The 27232-nt window shown below is 34.8% G+C and overlaps 2 protein-coding genes across 2 annotated transcripts; both read right to left on the minus strand.

The window, feature by feature from the left end:
• Positions 1–4396: 4396 nt before the first annotated feature.
• LOC136817967 (Krueppel-like factor 9) lies at positions 4397–6119 on the minus strand. The gene has a single exon (XM_067074318.1). The coding sequence runs from the start codon at positions 5967–5969 to the stop codon at positions 5100–5102; it is 870 nt and encodes a 289-aa protein (XP_066930419.1). The 5' UTR covers positions 5970–6119; the 3' UTR covers positions 4397–5099.
• Positions 6120–6583: 464 nt separating this feature from the next.
• LOC136817932 (regulator of nonsense transcripts 1-like) lies at positions 6584–26943 on the minus strand. Its single transcript, XM_067074275.1, has 20 exons — positions 26375–26943; positions 19779–19868; positions 19385–19552; positions 19077–19257; positions 18457–18530; positions 18064–18151; positions 17414–17826; positions 14079–14166; positions 13440–13586; positions 13104–13307; positions 12680–12829; positions 12363–12424; positions 11948–12099; positions 11630–11747; positions 10272–10428; positions 9835–10078; positions 9392–9720; positions 8938–9063; positions 7741–7863; positions 6584–7404 (listed from the first exon to the last, which is right to left on the minus strand). Exons 1-20 carry the CDS (start codon positions 26788–26790, stop codon positions 7255–7257), a joined length of 3480 nt encoding a protein of 1159 aa, XP_066930376.1. The 5' UTR covers positions 26791–26943; the 3' UTR covers positions 6584–7254.
• Between the last annotated feature and the right edge of the window lie 289 nt (positions 26944–27232).

The raw sequence follows: 27232 nt of genomic DNA on the forward strand, positions 1-27232 counted from the left end.
CGACTTGGAAACTCAAGCTCAAGCCGACAAAGCTTATAAAAAGCTACAAATACACGTGTGTGCGTGATACGAAGATGTTATCGATGTTATTTTACATCATCGGTTATATCCGGTAGATTTCCCGATAAAAACCCAAAGCCTAATCCTTTCTGTACACTAAGGTCATGGTAACTTTGAATCACACCCTAGGCATTCAAGAATGAGCAGGAAGTTTAGGTTTTTTTCATATGATGAATTTAGCATCCTGGTTCTAAGACATGGTTACGTTTGAAGGGTAGGCGGGTTTTGAAAAGAAATCAAATTTCTTTTTCCCCATTCGCATACAACAAAAAACTTTGCACTATCAATAATAAATGAAAGTTTCAAGTTACTCTGGCGATCAGAACGTTCTCTATAAGAATAAAATGTCTTCATACGAGGTATTGGAATGATGACTTGGATTAAACAAAATCAATCAATTCGTCAACGGAACTAATGTGTAATGATTTGTATATTTTCTCTTCCATACTCAACAAAGCTGACAAAATTCACTGTAGGAATCTTCGTCGTGTCGGGGTCGTGTCACTTTTTAAGCTATTGAAAACAACACGAGTTTCCTCGGTTTCCTATGAATAAAGAGTTTCGATCATTCATTCAAAGAGTAGGCGTAGCCTTTTTGAAGAACAGAGACACACCTACTAGTACTACGTATTAAATATATGTCTCAAGATGGCAGACACGACAAGAGAGGCGATTGGCAGTTTCATAGAAGAAGAGAATTGCATCAAATTATCTATAAAAAATATAAAATTTTGATTTTACTTTTTAAATGATTGCCGAAACCATTAAAAGCAAGATTTTAGAGGTGAGGCAATTCAGAAGCAACACATTTTTCAGCCTTGGATTTTCTTTAACTCGATCATTCTTCATTAGATAAGCCTTATGGAAAACAATGGACTCGGTTTGGGAGTAATATAATTAATCTGTAGTCAAAATTAATATGTGAAAATTCGAAATTTCTATTTCTAAAATCCATTATTTTAAAATTTCAAAACTTCCATAATTCCACAGATATTTCTTTTAAAAATACATCAACCAAATAATATTTCAAAATCCTTCTCTTTCAATCCGTATAACATTTCAGTATCTACCCCGGCTGGCATACAACGTTGTTTTAACGTTCAAATAACGTTATTTGGACGTTGTGAATGTCAAATGGACGTTGTTTTGACGTTTTGGCCACAGATACTGAAATGCTATAAATTTGTTTCCTAGTAAAAAAGAGAAAGCTCAACTATCGTTTTCAGACATTTTCCAGACAAGATTTTTTCTTTTGAAAAACATCACAGCAAGACTGAGGATATTGTAGTGAAATATTTCAGAAATTCTTGAAATTTGGGTGAGAAAGTCTGAAAACGAAATTTAGGCTTTCCCTTAAGTTGACTAAGTTACAAAACAAACAACCTGCTAAAACATATTGATGATAAAGTTTTTTTTTACAGTTTATAATGTTTTTAAAATATAATTGTTAACTTTACTTGGTATCCTGAACACATAGCCTGTTGACAAGTGTTTTCAGGACGACCTTATTAATTTAAGCTTACCGAAGCAAGATCAAAGTATAATTTAAATCAGAAAATCCTCAAAAACTCAATCTTAGTGATAGTATTACTTGAAAAATTTATCAGACCGTCAATTCAAAACCCTAATCAAGTCTCTTTAATAAAGCAAACACCCAAAAGACAAATTGTTTTAAACAATGGGAGCTTACCCTGAAAAATACTCAAGGTCTGTAAGTAAGACTTTGCTTGAAGGTCATTTTTCAGTTTTACCAGTAATTACATAAAACATATTACATAAAAAATGTCTTTTACCGTAAGTAACAAAATAAAAATTGTTATTTTATAAGCTCTGAACTCTGACTGTTAAATGGATTTAGTCCATTTTAATTAGCTTCAAAATTTCTGTAATCTCATTTTTTTTTGTAAAAAAAAGCTTATTGAAATGTGTTGAGAATGTCCAAAATGTTTTAAAATAGGCTTAGTACATTCTGTGCTAGGTCATATCATGTCAAAGCGAAAAGAGATGCTTCGAAATGGTATCAATTTCACATAAATAGCCATAAAAAATCATGCAATATTTTTTACGAGCAGGCTAATTTCACTTTTTCGTATATTAAGTGTACAAAAAGGAAATCAATCTGTTACACAAAATAAAGAGAGTTATGTTACATAAGGCCATCAAAATAGTCACTTGTCAAACACGTGACCTTATTCTTAACAAAACGACTACTGTAGTAGCTATTATAAGAACAAGTTTGTATATATGGGAGAGAATTATTGACAATAAAATGCAGGAAAACTATGTAACAAAGGGTAAACTCAACCAAAAAAATAAAACATAAAATCACTTATTTATACTAGCGTGGATATATATTGATAAATTTTACAACTACTTTACAACTAGTTTCAGGATATAAGGAAAAGGAGGTGGAGCAGAAACAAAGACAAGCCTCCTTTCCCAACAGGGAATCAAGGCTAAAAAGTAAAATGAATCACCATAGCTACGCTTTTAAAATAAACAAACAAGAAAAGAAAAAGTAGAATAATGAGTGAAAAATTGAAAAGAAATTTAAAGGGATTTCGCAATTGACAATAATAGATTTAAAGAGACGCTATTTTTAATGGAAATCGAAAGTACTAACTAAAGCGAGAGAAAACATATAAAAAAAACGTTTCAAAAAAAACCCTTGGGGAGATTTTGTTGCGACAATTGTTGATGGGACCAGCCTCAAGCAATTATCATTTCAAAATCTCCCACATTTTTATTTGTACATTTCGTTCTTTGAAAAACTCAACCATAGAAAAAAAACTGAATTCTGTAGAAAAGATTTTTTTTACTTCCTCTACTGTATGAATAAATAAACATGAATTTTGGTTTGAGTTTGGATTGATTAAGCCAAAGAAAGAAATGACGGGCCTTTTTAACTTTTCTTTTGATGCTTCTCGCCTATGTAGTCACTTCAAAGGTCAATATCGGTCTTGTTTTGATTGTTGAATGACGAAAGCAAATGGCGGAAATCAATGAAGCTTTTTTTCTCGCCGTACTGAAAAACTACTGAGCCACTAGCCTTTATGATGATGACGCTGTAATAATGTTTACGTCAAGGCTAGGGTCAGAAAAAAGTCTAGTTTTAGAAACATAGAGCTTTAAAAAGAATAAAAGTTTTATAATTATATATTATAATATTTAGTAAGTAAATAAAAAGCTTTTCTTCTTTTAAAATAATATCTTTTTAATAATAAAAAATCCCTTTCTGTTTAGTCAGGTAGTGAGAATGCGTCGAGTCTACAATTTCATACAGTAAACCGTTTTTTTTTGATGAATTTCAAGGAATTTCTTACTAATACACTAAAAATTCTATTTTCAAAGGTAAACAAGACATTTCTAATATAATATGAGTAGGCGAGCTATCAGGGGTATTTTATTTAAAAAAAGTATGACTAAGCTTCATTTTTTATATCGAAAGTAAGTATAAAAATGTCCTTTTATTTTGTACAACTCTAGCAATACTCAGCATGTGAACAGATAAGCAAAATAAAACGCCTCCATTACTCCTGTATCATACGATGTCAATTATTTAGACCGTGGATTATTTTCTCTCTGTTGTTGTTTTTGACGTGACATAGTGTTGTTTACAACTTTATAATTTACAATCAGGCTAAATGACTTTCGATTTTTAAAGTACAGTAGTAGCATTATTTGTAAAAAAACTGAGTAGAAGAGAAAAACAACAGTAGCACTCAGGAAAATTGGATTAGCCGTTTTAATCAAAGCTCATTTTCATTTAGAAATTATAAAATCGGTTCAATTATGTAATCTTTTTTGTTCACATCCGAAAAAGCTACATGAGTCGCCAGTAGACATAAGGTTATTTAAAACCCTTTTTCCTAAAGTTATTATACAAAATAACCCCACAGCTCAGCTGGAGGCATTTTCAATGCTTTTTAACCCTGCGGCCTTCTCATTTTCTGATAGGTGCAATTATAAAAAGAGAGAAAAAATCTCATTTGCTTTTTTTCTGTATCACATGATCTTTATGTGAGATTTGTTTACCTTTGAACTCAATCAAGCATATCGTAAGAAAATCACTTTAAATTTGATCTTGTTACAAAATAAATCATACACACTTTGAGTACATGCAGAAAGATTTTTCCTTTTTGCTGTATATGTCATATTGCAAAAATAGTGTTCTTTTTTGAATTATGAGAATTTTCTTTCTTTCCCACTATACACTATCCAGATCAATTTTTCATGAGAAAGAAAAATTACACCATTAAATCTAAATTCAACTGCCTACTTTTTTGACAAGAAGTTTTTGAGAGACTAAAGCAAAAGAATAAACATAACTTGAACATTTTGTTAAAAGTTGAGATGAAAAGTACCCGACTGAATCAAAGGTAGCTACTACAGTAAGGCGTTTTGATTCTTGATTAGGCAGGCAAACATCCTAAAAGTATGAGAAATTAATATATGCAAAAAACTATACAAACTTTCTTTAAAAATTTAAATACTTTACTTTCCCAACTTTAAAGGAGGTGAAAGAATAAAACAGGGCAAAATAAGTGCCCGAAAAAATCTTTTTTTAAAATAACCAACCTCCCTTTCAAATAACGAAAGGGAAAATATATTACATACGAAACTTGAAGGAGATATAACTTAATAATATCTATTAAAAAACATGAGAAAAACGTTGCAGAAAATTCAACCAAAAAATCACATGCTTTGACTTTGAGAGAATTTAATACTCTCTTTTTAAACTATTTCTGAAAAAGAAATTTGTCAAAGCAGATCTACACACAAGAAAACGAGTGATCATCTAACACTTAAAACTTTGTAATGAATAAACAATGGACTCCAGTTTCACCAACTTTTCTAACCAAAAAAACCACATACATATCAGGTCATACAAAGGACAAGACTCCAGTCTCGTTCTTCTGATCAACAGAATTTCATATTCCAAACGAGATTACAAGACTTCATTTCCTTATTTCAACCACAACATGACGCCAAATTTTAGGATAGAATGTACACCACAACTTCTTATGACTTCCCTCTGCTCAAGCAGAAGTTAATCTTGCGATAGTGTGAGGAGGATAAATTCTTGTTTTCAAGCCAGTGGGAAAACCGAATGGTTCAAATTTTGGGGCGATGATACTTGTATGCACAAATGCAGGCTGTTTGAAAAACTCCAAGCTTTCTCTCTTTTCAGCCAAATGAATCGTTGTTGTAGGGATAGCTATATTATCCACTTTGGGAACAACAGCCCTGACAGATTTAGTGACAGGATCATAATCAGGGTGCCGGCGAGCATGTTTCGCCAAATGATCACTTCTCATGAAACGCTTAGAACAAACAGGACATACATAATTCTTTTCACCAGTATGTACTCTGTAATGTCTGGCAAGTTCATCAGACCTGGCAAACCTTTTACCGCATGCAACATCACTATCAGATTTCCACGTACATTGGAATGGTCTTTCACCTGTGTGAACTCTCATGTGAGCCTTCAAGTGAGAACTCTTCCCATAAATTTTTGAGCATTGTTCATAGGGACAAGCATGAGTTTTCCTTTTCCCATTTGGACTATCAGGATCAGCAGATTTTCTCTTTCTTCCCATTGCTTTTGGTGGTACTGTGTTGAAATCAGTAGGGGCATCCAGATCATTATTGACAGGCGAGGAAGTATTACTTCTAGGTGGTGTTAGAAAACAACTTTCATTTGGCAAATCCGTTTCTTTTCTCGTGATGTCTCTGGAAGAATCATGTCTCTGTTTCAAACTAGCAAGAATCAATGCAACTCTTTCAAGGGTTTCTTCATTTTTATTTTCATCTTCACACTCTTGCCTTCTGTTACAGGACATAGAAAGTAAACAATTTGCAGCAGTACTTATCTCACCCATTTCTCTTCCTTGTTGAAGTTTAGCCATCACATTATCCAAAAACAATATTATCTATATGTATATAAAATTATAAATTTATCTTCTTAGTTCCTTTCTGTTTGAAGTTTTCTATGTACTGAAATTGTTATAAAACTCAAACTCGTGTCATCTCCATTGCCAACAGCTGTTTTTAGCAAATGTTTTGTTATGAGGAGAACAAAAACTATGAGCCGGTTTTTTCCAACTCGAAAGCATTTGATTGGCTTAAAGAACAATAAAACTTTCATGGAAGCGTTTTGATTGGTTTAAAAAATTACATTGCGTCATCGTCACGAGATTCAAGATGGCCGTTTGTTATGATATTGAACGAGCGGGAAAATTATCAAAGCATGGAAAAGCACATGGTTTCAGCTCAGCGTACTCTGATTGCTGAATCAAGACACCTATAAAATGTCGTAGTCAAAACATGTTTTTCTTCATTAGCAGGGTGTTCAAAAAGTCGAGGATTCTTAATCGAAACCTATCGCCTTCGCTCATACAATATTTCTATTTTCGAGTTAATTTTCATCAAATCAATGGTAGTTCATAGCAAGCACTTCTTTAAAAGAGCGCACCGATAATTATACGACTGCAAACAGTATGAAAAACAACGAGTCGAGTAATCATTTTATCGCTGATTCAAAACTTTTATTCCACTTGAAAAACAGCCTAAATATCATTATTAATACAAGATTTTAAAAACATTACATATATTATGCTATTATGTATCAAACCTTCGAAGGTACCTTTGGCAGAAGGTACAACTACCATGGAGTGTAATTGAATATTCAAGAAATTTGACATTCTAAGAAATCAGTAGTATCAGCAATCAAATTCACTAACGATTAAGTAGAGTTGCTAGAAGATTTGATGCAGCTCAAGACACTTCAATCACCTCACACTTTAAGTAATGTTATTGTATTCATATAATATAGGCATTTTTACAATTCATTTAACAAGTTCTTTTTCATAGTGATATGATATACTACAGTAAAAACAATTTGATGACCTAGTTTTTCTTCTTCAATTTAAAATCGTAATGAACCAAATAAACAATCGCCTTACGGTTGGCCTCTATGCTATTTGGAGTTTCCAAAATACAACGATAAAATTTAAAAAATAACCAAACGACTCGAAACGTGGTTCTGATGTAGTGCAGCATTACAGCGGATCATAGGCGCAGAATCTGCCCGTTTTCAAGAATCATCCCATGTTTACAATTTCTCATCTTTCGTTCTGAGTTTCTTTCGAGGGGGGATTCCAACGACCACGTAAGCTGCGCGACATTTTGTAATCAGTACTGCGAGTTGTACATCGGTTGAGAATATTCAGCTTGAGACGAGAAGGGATGGTAACCACCACGATCGCCTTGATAAGATGAATCTTGTGATAACACTTGGTCCGCTTGCGATTTCAATTGGAAATCGTCTCCAAGGTAGCTGTCCTGTATTGAGAGAAGAATGAAAACATTTTATACTTGAAACTGTTCTGTTTGCTCAAGATTCGAATACACGTTTTTAATAGGAACAAACTATATAAGAACATCGATGCATCGATAACAGCTTCGATGCCCAAAATGTTGGGAACAAGTTAAGAACATTTTAAGGCTTTGGGGACTATCCTATTCTTGAGGAAAATGGACGAAAATACTCCCAAAGGCTTCAAAAACTTTGAATGTTCTTATAAAAAAGCGTGTATTCAGCGATTTGAAATTGAAGGGAAACTCAGAGAGCATTAAGGGAACTTAAAGATACCAAGAATAAACGGCTGCTTTTGTTACCTGTGAGAGCTCTGGTTGCGACAAAGGTTGAGAGAGCGGTGGCATGTTTTGGCTCATCCCTCCTTGAGTCAATGGAGGACCTTGTGACAATGGACCTTGAGAGAGTGGGCCTTGAGACAAATCCTGTAGAAGTAAAATAAGTTTATAACCAATGTTTGCAATCATATCAAGAAAATGGGTCTGACACCGAGAACAATTCATCTTCTAAAATTTCTTATCATATTCGCTTTACCTTTGAAAAGAAGACTCACTTTTCTTTTTTCATCATTAATTTCTGGATCTCCAAAAGTATATTGGTTCTTCTTACAAGAAATTGAAATATTTTAAGTATATGTAATGTATATAAAATTCTACGATTCAAACTGATAAGAACTTTGAACGTCCAGAGCTCGAAAATTGGAGGCATGTGTAGGTGAGATATATTGATACAAAATCAAACAACCATGTACAAAGTTTTTCAAGGTGAAAGTCCAAGCAACGATGTAAAAATAATAGATAACCAACTACCTCTAGAAGGCACTTCTCCCAAGAGAACAACCATTGTTTTCCTATTGAAATGAGCACTCTATTAAAAAGCTCTGTGTGCAGTGCGTGTTATGCTTTTAGCTAGATTTTGACACACTTTTTGACATCCACTGAATTTATAGAAAATTGAATTGTTATTTACTGCAAATTTTGGATTTTTTTTCAAAAGATAAAGGTACCAATCTTTAGACAAATTGACTACGGATCGGCCTGATACCACTTAATCTTCATCTGGATAAATAAACGCTCATAAAATGCTGTTATCTGAAAAATATATGTGTGATTTGAAATGCTATATCTCACGTATGAAAAGTGCATGAAGGTTGTATGATACAAAATAAACAGATGAATGTTTATAGAACAATAATATCTAATTAAAAAAAATTTCTGTGGGGCTGCCTGTAGGAAAATACACTTTTTCTAACCCAAATTTTGGAAAAATATACATCACGTGATCGATTCTGTCCAATAGAAGGTTGCAAATGAAGCAAGTTTTTATTTAATTGCACTTTTCACGATGCAAAATGTCATTAATATTTTTACAACCGTAACACAGATGTTTTTTGAGAATCAAGGCAAGTTGGTTATCTATTATTTTTACATCGTTGGTCAAAGAAAGAGGGAAAGAAAAAATGTCAGAAAAAGAGAAAAAGAAATCCAAGACAGGCGTACTTGATTAGCATTGTTGCTATTACTGCCAGCTGAAGGTCTGTTGCTGGAGTAATGACCACCACCCTTGTTGTGATTTCCTTTGTTATTCATCGGCATCCTTTGTCGGTGTTGACCGGGTCGAACCATCTAATCATACACGAGAAAGAGAATGAAAAATTGATTAACCGAATTAAACTTAATTCAAAAAGGTGCGAAAAGATTTGCACGCGGCGTTAACAATACTTCGATGTCGAGAGTTGTAAAGGAAAGGGAAATCAGATTTATAGCAATTTCTTGGTTTTTCAAACATTAATTGAATTAAACAGAATGTTTCCTCGTAAAAGCTGACAGTTAACTAAAAGTTTTAGTTGTACTTTTCAATACGTAAAGCGTAAAGAAATTAGCACTCCTCATATTACCCTCTCTTTTCTATGGAGGGTAGAAAACCCAACAACTCATACTCTAATTCACTCACTTGATGGTTGAATTGGTAAGCAGCTGGTGGCGGCATTGGCGACATGAACATTCCAACAGGTATTGGGATGTTAGCAGCAAATGCGTTCCTCGCTTGATCTGGGCCGGGTGGGAAAAAATTCATACGATCGTGAGTTCGATAGTACGAATCCATGACCGGATCGACGTGCGGGCGAACAGGGCGGTTGGCGTACATACCGGGCGCGATAAGAGCTTCACGGGCATCGAATGTTGTGTTGCTCATGAATCGACCGCCTGGGTTGGATCGGTTGACCAGCTTTCTTGGCTTGCTGAACTGGATAACACTTTCTTTCAAATTGTTCAATGGACCTACAAGGAAAAGCAAATAAATCTTATTCATTTCATGAAATATATCCTCTATAACTAAAGCTAGGGACCTCCAAACTTCATAAAGTATTAGTATTCTCGATGCGAAAATCTTACCTTCGACAAGTACTCTCTTCTCTTTGTAATCATTCAGCAAGTGGTTCCAAAGTGGTTGTTTCGACAACACCTTTGGATTACCAACAATGATCAAGCCATACTTGGAACGGGTCAAGGCGACATTCAAACGTCTTGGATCCTTCAAGAATCCGATGCCTTGATGTTCGTTTGAACGGGCACACGACATGATGATGAAATCTTTCTCCCGACCTTGGAAAGCATCAACACTGGCAACTTCAATGGACTAAGGATAAAACAAAGAAGTGATAGAAAAATCACTTTGGGATAAATATATTATATACTGGCTCCAATATTGATATTATGCGAAAAATTTCTTTCGTTGATTGGCCTTTCTGACGGGCATGAAATTGTTCCCAATTGACGGACTAAAACCATCAGTACAGCTATATATAACAGTAGATGAAAATCTTAGATACCTGGTACAAAGTGGCATGAAGGGAGCCACTGAATTGCATGTAGGAGACGATGTAGGCTCTCTGCCCTTCATAAGGAGTAATGATACCCATCTGTTCAGGTTTGATACCAGCTCTCAAAAAACGTGTAGCAATCTTTTCGACAGTGGCAGCTTCAGTTCTAGAAAAAAAGTATATTTACTATCATTACCAGAGGTCCTAAATAGAACCCTAGTCGCGTATAACAACGTCGAGAAGAAGAGAGCGATTTTTAGTTCGGCTTCGTCACAACAGTAATAAGTTGTGTAATTTGGTATAATTTAACATTATAATTTTTTTTATTGCTGCAACGCCTTCTTAGGCGAGACCAATTTAATTTGTTGTTCTACAGGCCCGACCGACCCTATTTTTGCTAAAATAAAAAAAATAATAATATTTAATTTCCATGACAATATATTTTACACACTACTTACTTATTTGTACGAATCAAATTTGAATAAAGCTGAAAATTAATTCAAGAAATTGAAAAATTTAGAAAATCAAAATTTCCATACACTAAGATTTTATTATGATCTTCATCGACAGTTAGTCACACTAGGAAATCTAGCTTTCAGAAAAAACAACATCAGTCATCTACAGGATACATTTCAACAACAAGGATGAGAGTTACCTGAATCAAGTTCGCAAGACAATATTAATTAAAACTTGAAAGTTGGAAACAAAATAAAACGTGCAGCAGCCAAAATCAACCATCCAAAATTTGTCATTCAATTCCCGAGACAGCGCTTCGATTTTTAAGGCCTTGTTTATACGCTAAAGTAAAAACAATTACACACATGTAAATGGGTCATTGTTTGAGGTCCGGCAAAATTTCCGGGAGATAGCCTATCCGGCAGTGCGCGGATCTAGGTGGGTTCCGCCTCCCCCGTAGATCTTTTTCTTGGTAAGTTGATCTTCAAATTAGTTTTCAAGGTTGGCTTGGCTCAAATTTTTTCATCTATGGCTCAAATTTTAGGCAATTTCTCAAAGTTTTTGAAAATGTTAATTTCATTAAAAAGCGCCGGGTTATTTTTTCATTAATCCCTTTAGAAGTTTTGCGGTGCATTTTTTTGCTTGAGAGTCAAGTAAACGATATAGCGCTTTCGCAGCATTAATCTTTGATACGCATTTTGGCGGGACTACAGTGTGGCTAACTGATCGAAGATAAAAAAAGTGAATTTTTGAAACAGATATTTTTTGGAAAACATTTTCGGTACTTTACCAACCCTGATAAATGAAAATTTTATTTTACCGACCGACCGACCCATATTTTGCTAAGGATCTGCCCGTAGAACAACAAATTAAATTGGTCTCGCCTTATACATAAGCATCTTTAAACCTACCTGTTCAAATACGAAGTACCAGATGAAGAAATTTCTTCTTGTCCAGTTGTTGCGTAAAAGAACATGGGTTTGTCTGCAACAGGCCACGGGAAGTCTACATCCGTCTGTGATCTTTCGCCTAAAAATAGTAATAACATTGAAGATGAGCTCATGATGACATCAACAGAGATTTGAACCAGACTGAATTCAATTCTATGAAATTGTCGTCGTCTAATGATCAGGCTTTTCAAATTCATATTCAAGAGTTGCTCTAAATTTCTTGAGTTTTCAATAGTTGTTAATTACCATTCTTTATGTGTTTAAAAAGTAGTTACATACCAACAGTGACACCATTTTGAAGAGTGCCATCGTAAAACAAATTGGATGGGAATTCACTGAGGGCAGGGTGCATACGGTATTGAACTTGCAAACGAATCGGTCGGATTCCAAGTACTACAAGCCTCTCAAAGAGTGATTGTGACAGACCAGCACTAAAATAAGTCAAAATTAATACCTTATTGGAACTAATTTTCGCGGGAATTAATTTCAGCATTTTTTTTTGGCAAAACCGCAAAAATTTGAACTCGCAAAATACAACAATTTCATGGAAAAAAATTTTTTGACCGCGATTATTAGTTCCTGTGAAAATTAGTTCCAATAAGGTAATAGCTTTTTAATAGTATCAAAATAAGCAGAAGTGACTGGGAGGTTTGGGTGTAACAAATAATTTGGGTTGAAAGTGACATATGCTTACCTTGCAGCCTTCTTGCACATGACAACTGGGCCCAATTGACAATGATCACCAACAAGAATAAGCTGAAATCAAATGGGTAAAAAATGAAAGACTGGACAGTGATAACAAGGCTAGACAATAGCAAATCGCGTTAATTTCCGCACACAAAAATTATCAAACTTACTTGAATGTAAGAGAAAAAACTAACTAGAAAAACCTATGCAAAATTTGACTGAGGAAATTTTTCTAAAATTTGCATCGCTGCCCCTTCACAGCTTTTCCAATGTCAAATCACCTGGCAACCATCCATAAAAATGACAGACAAACAGGATACCAACCTGTTTAGTTCCATGAACAATTGGCACCATACATTCTGGCTCTGTGGCTTGTGTAGATTCATCAATCAAAACACATCTGAATCGAAGTTTTGCCATTCTAAGTCTTGGGTCTCCAGCACCGATACAAGTAGTACAGATTACATCAGCATGCTTTAACAAGGAAAAAATAGAGATGAACTACCTATCTTCATTAATTTGGTAAAATTATTTCATTGGAAAAATCAGTTAAAATCATTTTTATTGAGTTGATGTAGTTTATATAAGTTGAATTTTCAAACAAAGCTGAATGAAGTGCAGTAACTTAAACATGCACTACAAGGGAACTAAATTATGTTTATGTTCTGTGGAAAATTCGAGTGAGACTTGTTTTTTTACCTGGAGGGACCAAAACAATTTTCAAGAAAATGAGACTTTATTTTCTTACTTGCAACAATTCTTTCTCAGCAGAAGATTTTAATGTTTTGAAACGTTTTTCGTCTGCAGAAGATAACTCTCCTTGATCATCTTTGAGCTGTTGAAGTTTTTGCAGCTCAGGCATGGTTTCAATGTTACGCACTTGATTGTGTAATGCGAGATGAGAAACTGGTGAATCGATTGCTTCTCTGCTTTTAGCGGCTAGTCTCACAACCTGATGGTAAATAAATTTTTTGGTTGTTATGTACTTTCAAAATTGTCAGATTATACCAAAAACAAGAAAGCCAACCTTTCGAGTTGGATAACCATACAAGCTTTTCAAGCTAGCAATGAAGAAAATCATTACCTTCAACCCAGTTTTATGGATCTTTTCCGTCAATTGATCAACAGCAATGTTACTTGGTGCACAGACAAGAACTTGGCCAAGGTTTTGTTTTGCAAGATGGTAAACAATGCTGGCTGATGTTACAGTCTTCCCTGTTCCTGGTGGACCCTGAAATATAAATAATTGCATTGATCTAATAGTATAGCATAAATATAACAAGTTCTTCTGCAATGAAATTTTTCTCGTTTCACTCAGCTGTCCAGCTCTCAATAATTTGAATAACTTTGATGTCAAAATAGGGGATTTAAACTAAAATTGATTGTTTATGTTTTATATGAGGGCATTTGAAGGCAGAAATCGAAATCGCTTAATGTAGAATGGGATTTAATTTTAAAACTAAGGCTGAACAAAGTCTAAACCAGGCCCTATCAACAAAAAATTGCGAGAAAAAAAAACAACACACGGACAGACAGGCAAAATGGCATACAGACTACGGCTATTATTATAAAAAAATCTCAGGTCTGAGATGATAATAAAGCATTTTATTTTACTAAATCATTTAATTTTACTCCAGTTCAAGCATGGTTTCCAAATTAAACACTGAAAGGATATAAAAAATACAGATCAAATAATTAACACAAGCTTAACAATGACGCATACCTGAATCAAACTCAAGGGTCGTTGAAGAACTGTTTTTACAGCATAAACTTGGGAGTGATTCAACTCAGGCAAACCAGGTGCAGAGAATCTAAAGATGGGTAAAAATGATCTCGATGTTGTTGTTGTGCACAAAATTTTCAATTATTTTTAAAAAGTACTTAAAGGAATAGTGTATTGCTACAGTTGAACTCGACAGCAAAGAAACTCGCTCATGTTTTTCCCGCAAAAAGTAAAACTACCCGAGTGAGTATTTCCCGTCAAGGGCGCGAGAAAACCGAACGAGATTCTAGTCTTGCTCAAAAAATGAGCTAGAAGAAAATGGCGACTGGAAAATTTTTATTGAGAAAAATTGCAATCTTTACAAGATCTTCATTGATCATTCTGTGGCTGAGCAGTGTTAATATTAACTGAATTAGGTCATATTATTATTGAACTATCATTATGGAAAGTTTCAATGTTAACTTTTCTATGATGCTGAAGATACAAGAAGATATTTAATATCAAGGTTGAATTCTTTTGCTAACCAATTTATACAGAACTATCTCTTCTCTTGCTTCTTTCAGTTAAATAACACAGTATAGACCTAACTCTTCATACAAAAATTACGGGAAACGCATATTTGGACTTTGTACCCTTATGCTGCACTCAAGCACTTAAAGCCAAAGTCCCGCAAAGGCGGGACAAAAATCAGTTTTTTGAAGTTTGCAAAAAAACGCCACATAGAAGATCTTTCAAATTCAATATGTGAATAGAGCAGTAAAAAATACAACTTTTCTATTTTTCCTTTTTTTTGCAAAAGTTCTAGGAATGAAAATAAAGGGATAATGATAATTGAATACTATCCATTGATGATCCGCGGCACTATCGTAAAGCTAGAATCGCTTCGCGTACTCTTCGCTTGAGAAAATTGAACTTTGAACTTGAAGATTGAACTTTGTCACCCGTGCAGGAGCTCGGGGAGCGTTCTCGGCTCAATCCTTGGACTGCGCTAAAAATGGTAGACTGAGCTGTGCTAGATCATTTCCATGGAAGTTGTTGGAATGTTTACAAGGCTCTTGACAGAAAATCGTTTGTTTTATTGTCAATGATGACAGTGCGGTTATTAATTTTGTTAGATCTGACAAATTGATGTTTGTAAGTGCACTTTATAGTTTTGATTCCCATTGAAGAATCATATTCTGGTTTTCATGTTATTAGATGCTGTTTTAGAGCTTTAGAGCTACACTGTAACAATGTAGTCAATTTTGAACACTCAAGAGGAGAAAGAGATTTCTATTTTCTCTCGAAAGTGTGCATATGGATCTGAGAAGTGAATGAAACTCATCAAGACAAGAAAGCCTTGTTCAAAGAAGATTTTCATGGTTCGTACTTCAAAATATGGGACATTTTTGTTCATCCAATGACTTGAAAAATCAACTCTGGAGACCGTAGTCTACATAACTTCAGAATACTTCGATATAATCATGGAACGTGGATATTATTTTCTCGATAAAAGCACTGTATCATGAGATTTTGCACGAACCAAATAAAATGAAGTGAAAAGTAACTCTACGATGAACGAAAGACTCTGGTTCTGAGCATCATATTGTACTGATTTGGAATTTTATGAAATAATGTTGAGGAAGTAGCAGTAGGACACATTGATTTGATTAAATTTAAAATCCTGTGACTATCATTGAAAATTAAGATCAAACCATCGATCAAGGGACTTTGTCTTCTTGTGCTTCTGGCATGGTTTGACTCTGAAGCTACATATCTCTGCACCCTTTTTGAAAGTCCTCGTACATGCTATGATTTGGGAACAGTTGAACGTATTTTTCATGTACCAGTTTGTTTTGTGATGGATGGACATAGCTGCATTTTTTACAGTGGTATGGATATGCAGCTGCAAGAAGAACTGTTTACATTTTATTTACGTTGTTAACTTGAGTGAATGTGGAATATTGTGACTGATGTTGTATGAAGTGACGATAAATACATACTCAATGATAAAATTTTAAGATATTAAAAACATTTTCTGCTAAAAAAATGAAGTATTTTTTCACCAACAGTTTTCCCTATGAAGTGTACTGTGTGAAAAATTCTGAGGGTGCTTTAATTGAGAATTATTTTTTGAATGGAAAGAAATATTTTGGAACGCAATTTCAAAGAGGAGGTCATATTATTATTCAAATACTTTTGCATCACTCTTGATAAAAGTGAAGCCATAAAGAATTTGTAAATACTTTATATAGTTTTCAAAATCCAAATGTATATACAGGAATTTTGTAATGTGATGTTATTTTTTTCAAAAAATGTTTTATGCTTTATTTACTATTTGTTATTTTGTTCATCTGCTCTTGATGAAACAAAGAACACAGGAAAACAAAAAAGAACTGTTTATATCTTCTCATCTCACAATCTCTTTGTGTATAGAAAAACTCTTGTGTAGTATTTACATTTGTGAATCAATTTTGGCATAGCAAAACAGAAAATTTCCTTCATATAAGTATGATACAAGACAGAAGAAATTACACGAAAGATTTTTCATTCCCCTCCCAACTTTTTTATGTCGCAAAGTATTTTTCGGTTTGTTTAGATTACGAAAACGAAAGTGAAAATCCCGTTCGACCAATCAAATTGTAAACTTTTATCGCGCTCGACCAATCAAATTCCAGACACGTGACCATAATATTTTGATTTGCGTAGCAATACACTATTCCTTTAATGGCAAGCTTGTTCATCAGCTGGATGAAATAAGACAGAAACCAGACATACCTGAGGAATTTATACAAATTGATAGAAATTATCTGGATTTAAGTCTATTACAACAACAGAAGTCAGGAAGCATGGTATCAGCCCCCCCCCAGAAATCTGAAGGGCACCTAGGCCAGGTTAGTAGAGGGGGGCTAATGCCTTGCAATTCTTTGGGGCTACCTATTCATTAAGGGTACCTAGCTGTCTTGATGGAGGCTCTGGGGCTGTTATATTTTCCAAATCGAATATTTCAAAATATTTCAAATTATTGAATTTTTTTACCCCAGCACCTAGTTTCCCATCCAATTTTTCTTTTGTTTCCCATCACACCATCTTTTGCTATATTTTTCTAATGTGATTGTTTTGATTTACAGCCGCCATCTTTATAGCATAACAGCAAAGCTTATTAGCAGGTGTTCATGTGTGAGCATGATTTTAGGAATGACAAAAGAACAAAAAGTGTCAATTCAAAGAAATTATCTGCTGAATAGGGGTACCTAACTCAAAGCAATTTTTCAAGGGGACCTAACTCGTTGGGGGCACCATGCTTCAATGGGGGCACCTGAAAAGTGGGCTGAAACCATGAAGAGCAAACCAACCTTTTAGGCAAGGTACATTTGACATTTTGTTCATCAACTTCATGTCCAAGAAGTTTGTGATAGATGTACCCACTGACTGAAGTTTCATCTACGGCAAAAGTCTTCATGGCATACTGCATACGATCAAAAGATGTTGACTTCCAGATGAAATCCACTGAAAAATGGTGGGTACATTCTGTTGGGACACCATCATTCTTTCTTAATTCCAATCCAACCTCTTCTCCAAAATTATTTGGTAGCTTGATGACATGTCCTTCTCCAGACCAGGGTTTTCTCATTTCCCCATTGTAACGCAATCGTAATTCATCCCCTTGCATAAGCCTCATTTCACCATCCATTCTTGGGAAATTGAAGTAAGCAATTCTTTTCTTGTTTAAACCAATGTCCCATCTTACAACAATGTTATCTTGAGACTGATGTAACAAAAGAAAATGGATAAACTTAACAGTGGTCAAAGCAAGGTTATTGGAACCTTGAAAATGGATTTTACCCAGCAAATCAGAGCAAATTAGCACATATTCTTGAAACTTCAATGAATGATGCAGAAAAGCCTATTGAAAATCACTTTTTTTAAATAGGGACTTTTTAAAATAGGGACTTGGAACAAAATCGCTACAATTGAAATAAACAAATATTGGTTGTTCTTTTACTTGTGATTCTTTCAATTTTTTGTCATACTCAGCTTCATGATTGACCAGAGGACCAAAAATGTTTTGGTATTGATAAGCATCTTCATATCTAAACAAAATCACAGGCCATATTTTAGAAAGGCAGGGCAGCGTCTGTTGATGGCCAAAAAGGCCCCTTTTTCTTGTGTTTTTCTGCTAAAAAGGCTGTTTTTACCAAAATTTTAGTGATTTCAGGAGGGCAGCTTCCGATGACCAGGCGTTAAAAGGGCATGAAAAAATGGCCAGACAGACATTATTTTCCTGTAAATTTTCAAAAAAATTCTTTATTGTCTTTGTTGCTGTGATCATACACAGCTGGTTTCTGTTTGACTTTTTCATACTAATGGTTGTTTTGATTATCAATACATTCCATACCTTAACAACACAGTTGAGGGCTCTTCATCAACACCAGGTTTCTCCAAATCTTCAAGAACAGCTTCTGGATTTTCCTGAGAGAAAACATAAATATTATACATCTCATAAAGTTCTTTCCAAATCGTCGCATCAAAATAAAAAAGCTCTTAAGTCCATTTTTGTTGTTTTGAGAAAATCGACTTTTAACATTTGAAATATGTTAGAAAAGCCATTAGTCCAAAATTATTTCCACTCTGGACTTCAGGCTTTTTTGCCCTGAAAATAAAGTGAAAAGTAAAATTCTTATTTTCCTAAAAGCTTAAAAATAGGCCACTTTTGGTTGGTTTTTGTTGGATTTGAGCCAAAAAATTGATAATGGGGTGTAAAGCATCTGTATGGTCATAACTCAATTTTCAAAAAAATGGACTTAAAGCTTTTTTATTTTGATGTGGCGAAATAAGCTTATGCATATTTTGCCTGGTTGTGTAAGTGAAAGTTAAACATTTTTCAAACATTGGAGGTTCAAATTTTATCAACAGTTTAAGCCCAAGGGTTCCATGATTTTCATAATTTACTAACTATATATGCAGTGAGCCTAAAATAAACATTACAGAAGACAGCACACGATAACACACTATTACCTTCCACAATTCTTCAAGCTTGTTGATTTGCACAGCAGAAATTTGACGGGCTCTCAATTGCTCTTGCTCTGATGGAACTTTCACCAACCAAGAGAGAAAACATCTATCATTAATCAATGGTTGCCATTGACTTTGATCCCAGTTGGTATCTTGCTTATTACTTTGTTGGGCACAAGGTTGCCTGAATTATAAGAGATTTTGATTAGTTCAAAATAACCCCTAAGTGTAATTTGTATTTGTACAAAATGCTAAATGAAGTAAGAAATCTTCTAGATAATTTGATATAAACATGTGAAGCCTCCACTTACCTACAGAGCAGCACAACAACCGAGTCAGCTTTAGCTGGAATAAACCCAAGCAAGAACACATTTCTGCAACCACAGTTGTAACACTCTAATTGGGTTTCACCAAGTGGTCCATCCTTGTGTAAAGAAACTTCTTTGTGTTTGGTTCTCACCAAATGATTGATGATGTGGCTAAAGCAAGAAAAATATGAGTTTTAAAACATCAAAATGTTGAATGGTCAGTGCCCCAAATCGGTCAGCAGAAAAAAATCACAAACAAAATGACACACAAATTTTGAACCCAAAAGCTTTTGAATATTTGGCACTGTTACCCACTTTGTAAACTAATGAAAAAGAGAAGCTGGTAACAGGTGAACATGATAATAATAGTACCTCTTAGCTTGTTAAGACTTATTACCTTCCAGATGTATTTCCTCTACCATTGCAAAACCATTTTTTGTCTGTGTTGTCAAATACAACAGATGCTGGATCATGGATACCACAATATCTAAAAGGAAAAGAAAAATACACTCAACCTAAACAAAATCTTTATACCTCCATGGTGTGAGAGGATAATCTAAAAATTTGACTGGTTTTTACTCTTTCTAATCGCCATTTCCCTCGTGACATAACTTTAATCCATGGAAAAGAAGAGATTTCATTGGTCTAAAATCTCCTATGATTGCGTGATCAGGATTTTTATATAGGGAAATTCAATAACTGCAATATTTTGTTTTAGTGAGATTGACAATTTTTTTGTTTTGCTTTGATTGGGCCAAAGTTCTATACAAACCAAAATAAGATTTCATTAGAATGGCCTTTGAAACAGTTGCTTACAGCAAGTAACTTTTTGCCAAATGCTGAGAAAAAAACTCATAAACCTCTCACAAATGTCAAATTGATGTTTGTTGTGGCAAAAATACACCAGATAATTTGTAGAAGGAGGAAAAAGATTTTTTAAAAACATGAAAAATGAAAAAAGATGAAGATTTTTACTACTGATTAAATTGGTAATTTTGAACCTTGCTGATTCAAATTACAGTAAGTTGGTCTAATATTGGCATCCCTCATCTAATTTAGCAACCCTTCTTTAAACCTGGGAGTAATCAGGGGGGGGGTCGGTAGTAAAATCTCAGACATAATGACGTTTTCTACGGTGGTGGTGTGACGAAAAATCGAAAAAAACTTTTACTACCTGGGTAGTTAAACTGGTAAAATTAGCAAATTTTAGCTATTTTTATAATTTTCTTAATTTTTTGGATGACTTTTCCGAAAAAATCTGGAAATTTTTATAATTTCAAAAAATTTTCTGTTGGAAAGTTGTTTGCTGCAAACAAAAAATTCTCAAAACTTTTTGTCAATATAAAAAAGACTCTGAGGGCAAAACATTAATTTTTGCACTAAGTGTCAAATTTGTCACAGAAATAATCATTTTTTAGCTTTTTTTGTAAAATCAGTCCGAAAAGCAACCAAAAAATAGGTGGTCTCCATGACAAATTGTCCCAAAAACTTATACTACCAGGGTAGTAAAATACCTCTTCCAAGAGTCTGGGTGGTGGTATGTAAAAATTCGTGAAAATCCTTTTACTACTCATATATGTCTGAGATTTTACTACCGACCCCCCCGGAGTAATACAAGGTCAGAATCGATGATTGCTAATAAACGATATAAGAGGAAGTAGTGCGCAATTGATTGATATGTCAAAGTTACCAAGTGTCAATAACAAATCTCACAATTTTCTGCGGAAGAACAGACTTTTGAGGTGTGAAAGCTTACCTGGTGAGAGTAGCCAGTCAGTAAAAATTTTCTTTAGATCTTAATTTCCTATTTAGAAAATTTTCAAGGACCTTGAGATTTTTGACTATGATTGAGCAGTACGAGTCAGCTTTTTTGCTCACAAGGCTAATTTCTTCCAAAATCTGCAAGGATTCCGAGTATCCAGACAAAATCAGTCAGAAATTAGCCAATCAGATCGTTTTTGCATAAAACTACAAAATTTCCTTATATAGGAAGTATTTCAAAAGTCAAATTTCCAAAACAGGAAATTTTCAACCTCGCAATTTGTATAGAATTTCCATTTTAGGAAATAAAAATAATAAAAACTTTTACTGACTGGTAGGGCATTCATATTATTGGCAATCTATTATGATTGGCGGTTATGTTAATCAAATGACTTTGGAGGTTCGGTGAAATGGTGGTCAAGTTGCTGTCCCATATTTTATCAGATAGTCCCAAGTTAAAGCTGTTGACAGAAGTGATTGCTAATTTGTGCACCCTTTCATTTCACATGCCCTTGATTTCAGGACTCGAAATAACGGTCGGACATTGGACATTGTCCGACCCAAATAGCTTCATGTCCGATCGAATAATGATATTTTTCAAGCAACCCTGATCGGACATTTTGTCCGACCCACTTGAAATCATTATTTCGAGTCTTGTAATTTCAATGTTTTCTGCATGAAAATTTATTATCCTCATCACCATGTCACACCATCATACCAGTTCGGGAAATTGCATAGATCAAGCTGCATCGTTTGAGGCGTGTGATAGCACGCGCACACCTCCACACACACCTAAAATCTTTGAGGAGATTGATTAATCACACGCCATAAATTTGGATTTTACTACTTAAAGTTATGCATAGCACTCCTTATCACGCACCTAAAGTACTTTTTAGGAGTGCGATTGACCACACGCCTGGAATTTTCAAATGACAAAGCCTGATAGATACGGTCTGCAACGTTGCTTTTTTCGCAACACTTTCCTCAGCGTGCACTGCAATTTTTTGCAACGTTCCCAAATGGAAGTGTGCAATTATGAACACCAACTTTGACGACCAATTTTTGCAAATAGAAGCAAAATTAGGCAAAATCTGGCATATTTGAACAAAGTAGCATTTCTTCCAAGAATGATTGTGAATAATCGCTTGGTAGGAAATTAAAATGCTGAGGATGAAAAGTTTCCTTTTGGTTTGTTCTTCAAAATGCACATTATTTTGGGATCCTGGTCTTTGTCCATAGGCCAGGGATGCGAAATATGACAACGCAATAAATGCGAAATTTTGCAACGTTGCATCTATGCAATTTCCAAAACTCAGACCTGCCTACTTGAGATGTTCATTTTGTGTGAGATGCAAATTTCGAAGCAAAATCCGAAATCTTAACCAAATCGGAAATCTGGGAAAAATTTTTCTGAAACTCATAAAAACCGGGAAATTTTTCCGAAAATTGGAAAATCAGGAAATTTTTCCGAAAATTGGAAAATCAAGAATTTTTTTTTTAAATATCAAAATTGCGTGAGAAATGCAAACTTTGAAAAATTGGGCGAGACAGTGTTGGAATGTGTGAGTCTCACATCCAATGGGTGAGAGTTGGCACCTCTGCAAACTGATATCAAATCTTTTTACACAAAACCTGAGAGCAAAATAGATGAGGACCCTTCCGGCGCATCGGAAACCTCCGGTGCAAAAAGTGCAATTTTTTTCATGCACCGGAACGTTTCGGTGCAAGATTTTTCCGAAACAAGCTGCACCGGAACACCAGAACGCTCCGGTGCTTCCAGTGCATGATTTCTGCGATATAAATGCGATAGCGCTCGCTGCGCTAATCATGTAAAAAGTAACTACGCACGCTCAAATTATCATGTATAAACATGATGTAATAAACATGTTTAGCAGATTTTTTTAGAAGAGAAATCAGATTCTTGGTGATAAATTGGATAAATTAAATGATATTTTGACAAAGTTTAACGAGTTCGTTAATGAACTAGAGAAGAAATTAAAAGGAAAGATACCATTTTCGTAAGGCAGCAATCAAAAATATATTCCATTCGGGTCCTAAAACATCTTCAAATCCAGTCGGTCGGTAGTAAATTTTGTTGGATTTTTAAGATCTAGTAAATCCCGATGAATTAAGTCGGCAATCAACAAAATCTTATGCCGCCATCTTTAATTTGCCAAACTAAATGTGTGCGCACATGTGTTAACCTTAAAGCGACCCTCATTTTCGGCCCCCAGGGATTGGCCCTACCGCGTTGCTGAATTTTGACATGAAAATTTCAATAAGGGTACATGAAAAAACTTGAACGGGACTCAATGTGGGTTAAGTAAACAAAAAATAATGATTCAAAGACATGCTCCGTTCCCCCCATTATGGGAAAGATCCGAACCTGCGAACAGCGGCCATAAAAACCTGAAGATTTTACGGACTTTCTGAATCGGGTTTTCTTGTAAATAAACAGTCGGTCGGACGACCCGAACGCAACATATTTTTGATTGCTGCCTAATCTTTAGGGGACCCGTCCATATTCATTTGACAACGCAAAACGTCAAATTGACGTTATCCTCTGAACCCCCCCACCCCCCACAGAAAACGTCAAGCGATGTACTGATGTATACCAAAAGTTGTAGCCATTTTTCATCAAAGTTAACCCGTTCCGTCGCAAAGTCCGTACTTGGTTGTAATCGTGCGTGTATGTGTTCTTTTAACTAATGACCTTTATTTAAAAAGAAATTAAAAGCTCCACTTGGCACTAGGTCGGTGCCGTGCTTTAGGCGTACCACCTTCTTTGCCCACTTGTGCGATGTGGTTCGCTCAATCGCGCAAACAATGAAAATATGATGTAATGATATCATAGCGCAAACCAATGGGATTATGCAAGCAGCAAATTTTCATGTACTTCATACACGAATATGTTTTCGAAAGCTTATAAAGTATAGTGTGGTTGGTGGTTACAAATATCCGCGATTTTCACAAAAAGGTATACCTTTGATTTCTTATAACGTCAAACCTAACTTTTGAAAACCCCCCCACCCCCTCATAACGTCAATTTGACGTTTTGCGTTGTCAAATGAATATGGACGGCTCCCCTTAGGATAAAAATAATACATAAAAATACGTTATATTTACAGTTGTGTAACCTGGTGTAACTGCCGAGGCACGGCAGCAAAACCTGGCTGCTCTCGTGCTTGGTTTACGTCATCTTTTGGTCTTTTTGTTTCGTGTCTCTTTTGTCTCGTTTTCTGTTGCTCTTGGTTTCCTTTGTTTTTTGTGTCATTCATTTTGTCTTGAGAATTACGTTCCGTTTATTTTACGCATTCTTTATTAAAGTAATTAATTTGTACATACGGTAATTATCTAGTAATTAATATAAAAACTACAAGTTGTCAGTAGAAATCATTCATTCACATCTGAATACTGTAAGAGAGATGTTGAATGATGAAGTGATATAGTTCACAAACGTTTTGATATTTTTGACACTTGATTGAATGTGACTGCTGACGGCTTCTAGCCCCAAAACATTGTTAATTTAGTAAGTATATTTTATTTGTTTAGCATTAATATATTAGATTTCAGTTTAGTTCATTTGTTTCTTTGAGTGCCTTTTTTCTGTTCTACAGTACCTGGGATTAGAGATTTTCTATAGTTTTGTACATTTTTCTAAAGTAGTTTTGTATTTTTTTGTTCTAGCCTATCGTTTCAATATACCATTTATCGGAGCGATTGAGTATAAATTTCCTGTCCTGAGATAAGTTTCTTCGGCACCAACAAGTTGCTTATAAAGATCAGATGCGTACTTCTTTGTTCTTTATTGAACGACGATATTAGCAACTCCAGAAGATTTTTCAAATTTTAATTTTTTTCTCAAAACCTATCCTATCTTGTAGAGCTTTGAAAAAGAAAGAAAATGAGGGGTCATAGGCCTCTAGAGGATAAGTGGTTGTAAAGATATTCAAATTTTAGTGTCAAAAATTTGACTAAAAATGTCAAAAAAAGGTTAGGAAAATAGCTTGGAAAAATTCGAAAAATGTGTCAAAAAAGAAAAAAAAGAAATTTTCCAGTCATGCTTCTTCAATTTTGCATATCTCTTTTTCTAGTGTAGCTAGAGACCTGAAATTTGGAGGGAGAATTCTTTGATGGTGTTAGAATATTATTATATAAAAATATTTGTAAAATATTTAGTATATTTATCAAAATAATGAAAGATATATCTTTTTTGAAAAAAGAAGACATTGCATTGTTTTATTTTGTTTTTGAAGAAAATTAGCTTGGAAAAGGTTGAAATGAGTCAAAAAAGGTGGTAGGACCCATTTTCAAGGGGCCTCTGGAAATGGAGGAACAAAAACTTATGAATAAAGAATAAGTTAATTTCTGAAAGGAGAAACCCCAAATGAAAAGAAAATCCATTTCGGCAGAAATAAAAACTTTTTTTTGGGACATTCCCATGCAAAAGAAGCAAAAAAGTGAAAAAAACTACATGAAAATGAAAGAATTAGAATTAGCGATTGTGATTTTTGAATTCCTCACCCTTTTTCTGATAAACATACAAAGTTTCAGCCTCCGACTATTTGTTCCTCCATTTCCAGACACATTTATTCATCGAAAGTTGCAAAATGTTTTTCTCCCGTCGGCAAACAATTTTCAAAATGTTGCAAAACGTTCGGCATTTTACCAATTTGCCGTCTAGCCCGTGTCCACAGTGTTATATACCGCTGGAAAGCTAAGATCACGGGCTTTCATTTAGTAAAAACCGGAACGCTTTAGCATACATAGAAAAGAAGTTCGAAGGGTTCAAAGTTCACGGAAAAATGAAACATTTGGTTTGACGTCAACAAAAGTTGCGTGACTTCTGGAGTCGCTAATGATATGTTCCTATGTGTGATGCACATGATAATTTTTTATAATTGTGCAAAGTCCGGCATATATCATATATTCCCGACTAACTCTATCGCTGGATAGCCTGTATCAGACAATCATACCTTTTATTGCGCAGTGATCAAATAAAAAGTTCGGTTGGTACTGGCTAATCGCATTTTTTTTCCTGACCCTGCCTAAGCGGCTTTTTAGAGTGTGCGAAAATCATTGCACCGGAAGAGCACCGGGATTTTCTGGTTTGAAAAATGGCGGTTTTTTAGCTGCACCGGAAAACACCGGAGATTTCCGGAGCGCCAGAAGGGTCGCTATAGATTGTTGTTGTTATTAATACTTGTATCAAATATCAATTTAAGTTTATACCTGCAAGCATGCGGAGGAAGCTCTTTGTCTGCAAAGGACTCCTCTTCATCATCTTCAAAATTCAATTCCTCAACACCTTTTGTGATTGCTTTTGTTGCAGTTTCTTCTTCTTTGTCTTTGTTGGGTTCTTCTTTTTTCTCCTTATTATCATGTTTCCTGATGAGGAGCTCATGTTCTTGACCTCCCTTTCTCAAGCTAATGGTTGTGGAGTTTTCAGGAAAGCCATTAATCAGGGGCTGGCTTGCTTGGTCCAACTGAGAAGCTTGGGATTGCGTTTGAGTTTGAGATGGTAATGTAAACTCGTTAAATTCGAACTCACTTCCTTGGGTATCCGCACCAAAGTCGGCTTCTTCAGTCTCGAGGAAGGTCAAAGTTTGTGAAGCAGGTCCATAACTCTGCGATTCGACCGTTGACATCTTCACTTTTTGGAATCAAGCAATGCCAAATCTTGATAAAAATGCTAGCACCTTGAAAAGGAAAGTGCCAGGGAACGGCAGAGCGGTCTTAAATTACCCAGAAGACTTTGTGAAACTTGAACGATCGCATGTCACCGTGGTCATTTTTACCTCGCGGAAAGAAACTATGAATTCTTACACTTCATTGGATGAAGCCTTAAGTTTTTCTTTTAATAAAAGTAACCACGCATACCAAAATGAAAACAAACCATCCATCCTAGTCTGTTGTTTACCTGAAATCACAGGCTGAATTCATTTGCGCGGGAAATAGAATCCAACATGGCGGACAAATTTACGAGAAAAAAGTTCCAGACATAAAAATAAAGGGTAAGCGAAAAACCATTTCTAAAATTCGTTAAGAGAGTCGAGAGACTTTATGAATGAATCTTTTAAAATAAATTTC

Source organism: Clytia hemisphaerica, unplaced genomic scaffold (assembly GCF_902728285.1).
Source record: "Clytia hemisphaerica strain Z4C2 unplaced genomic scaffold, Clytia hemisphaerica genome assembly, whole genome shotgun sequence".
Classification (NCBI taxonomy): Eukaryota; Metazoa; Cnidaria; class Hydrozoa; order Leptothecata; family Clytiidae; genus Clytia; species Clytia hemisphaerica.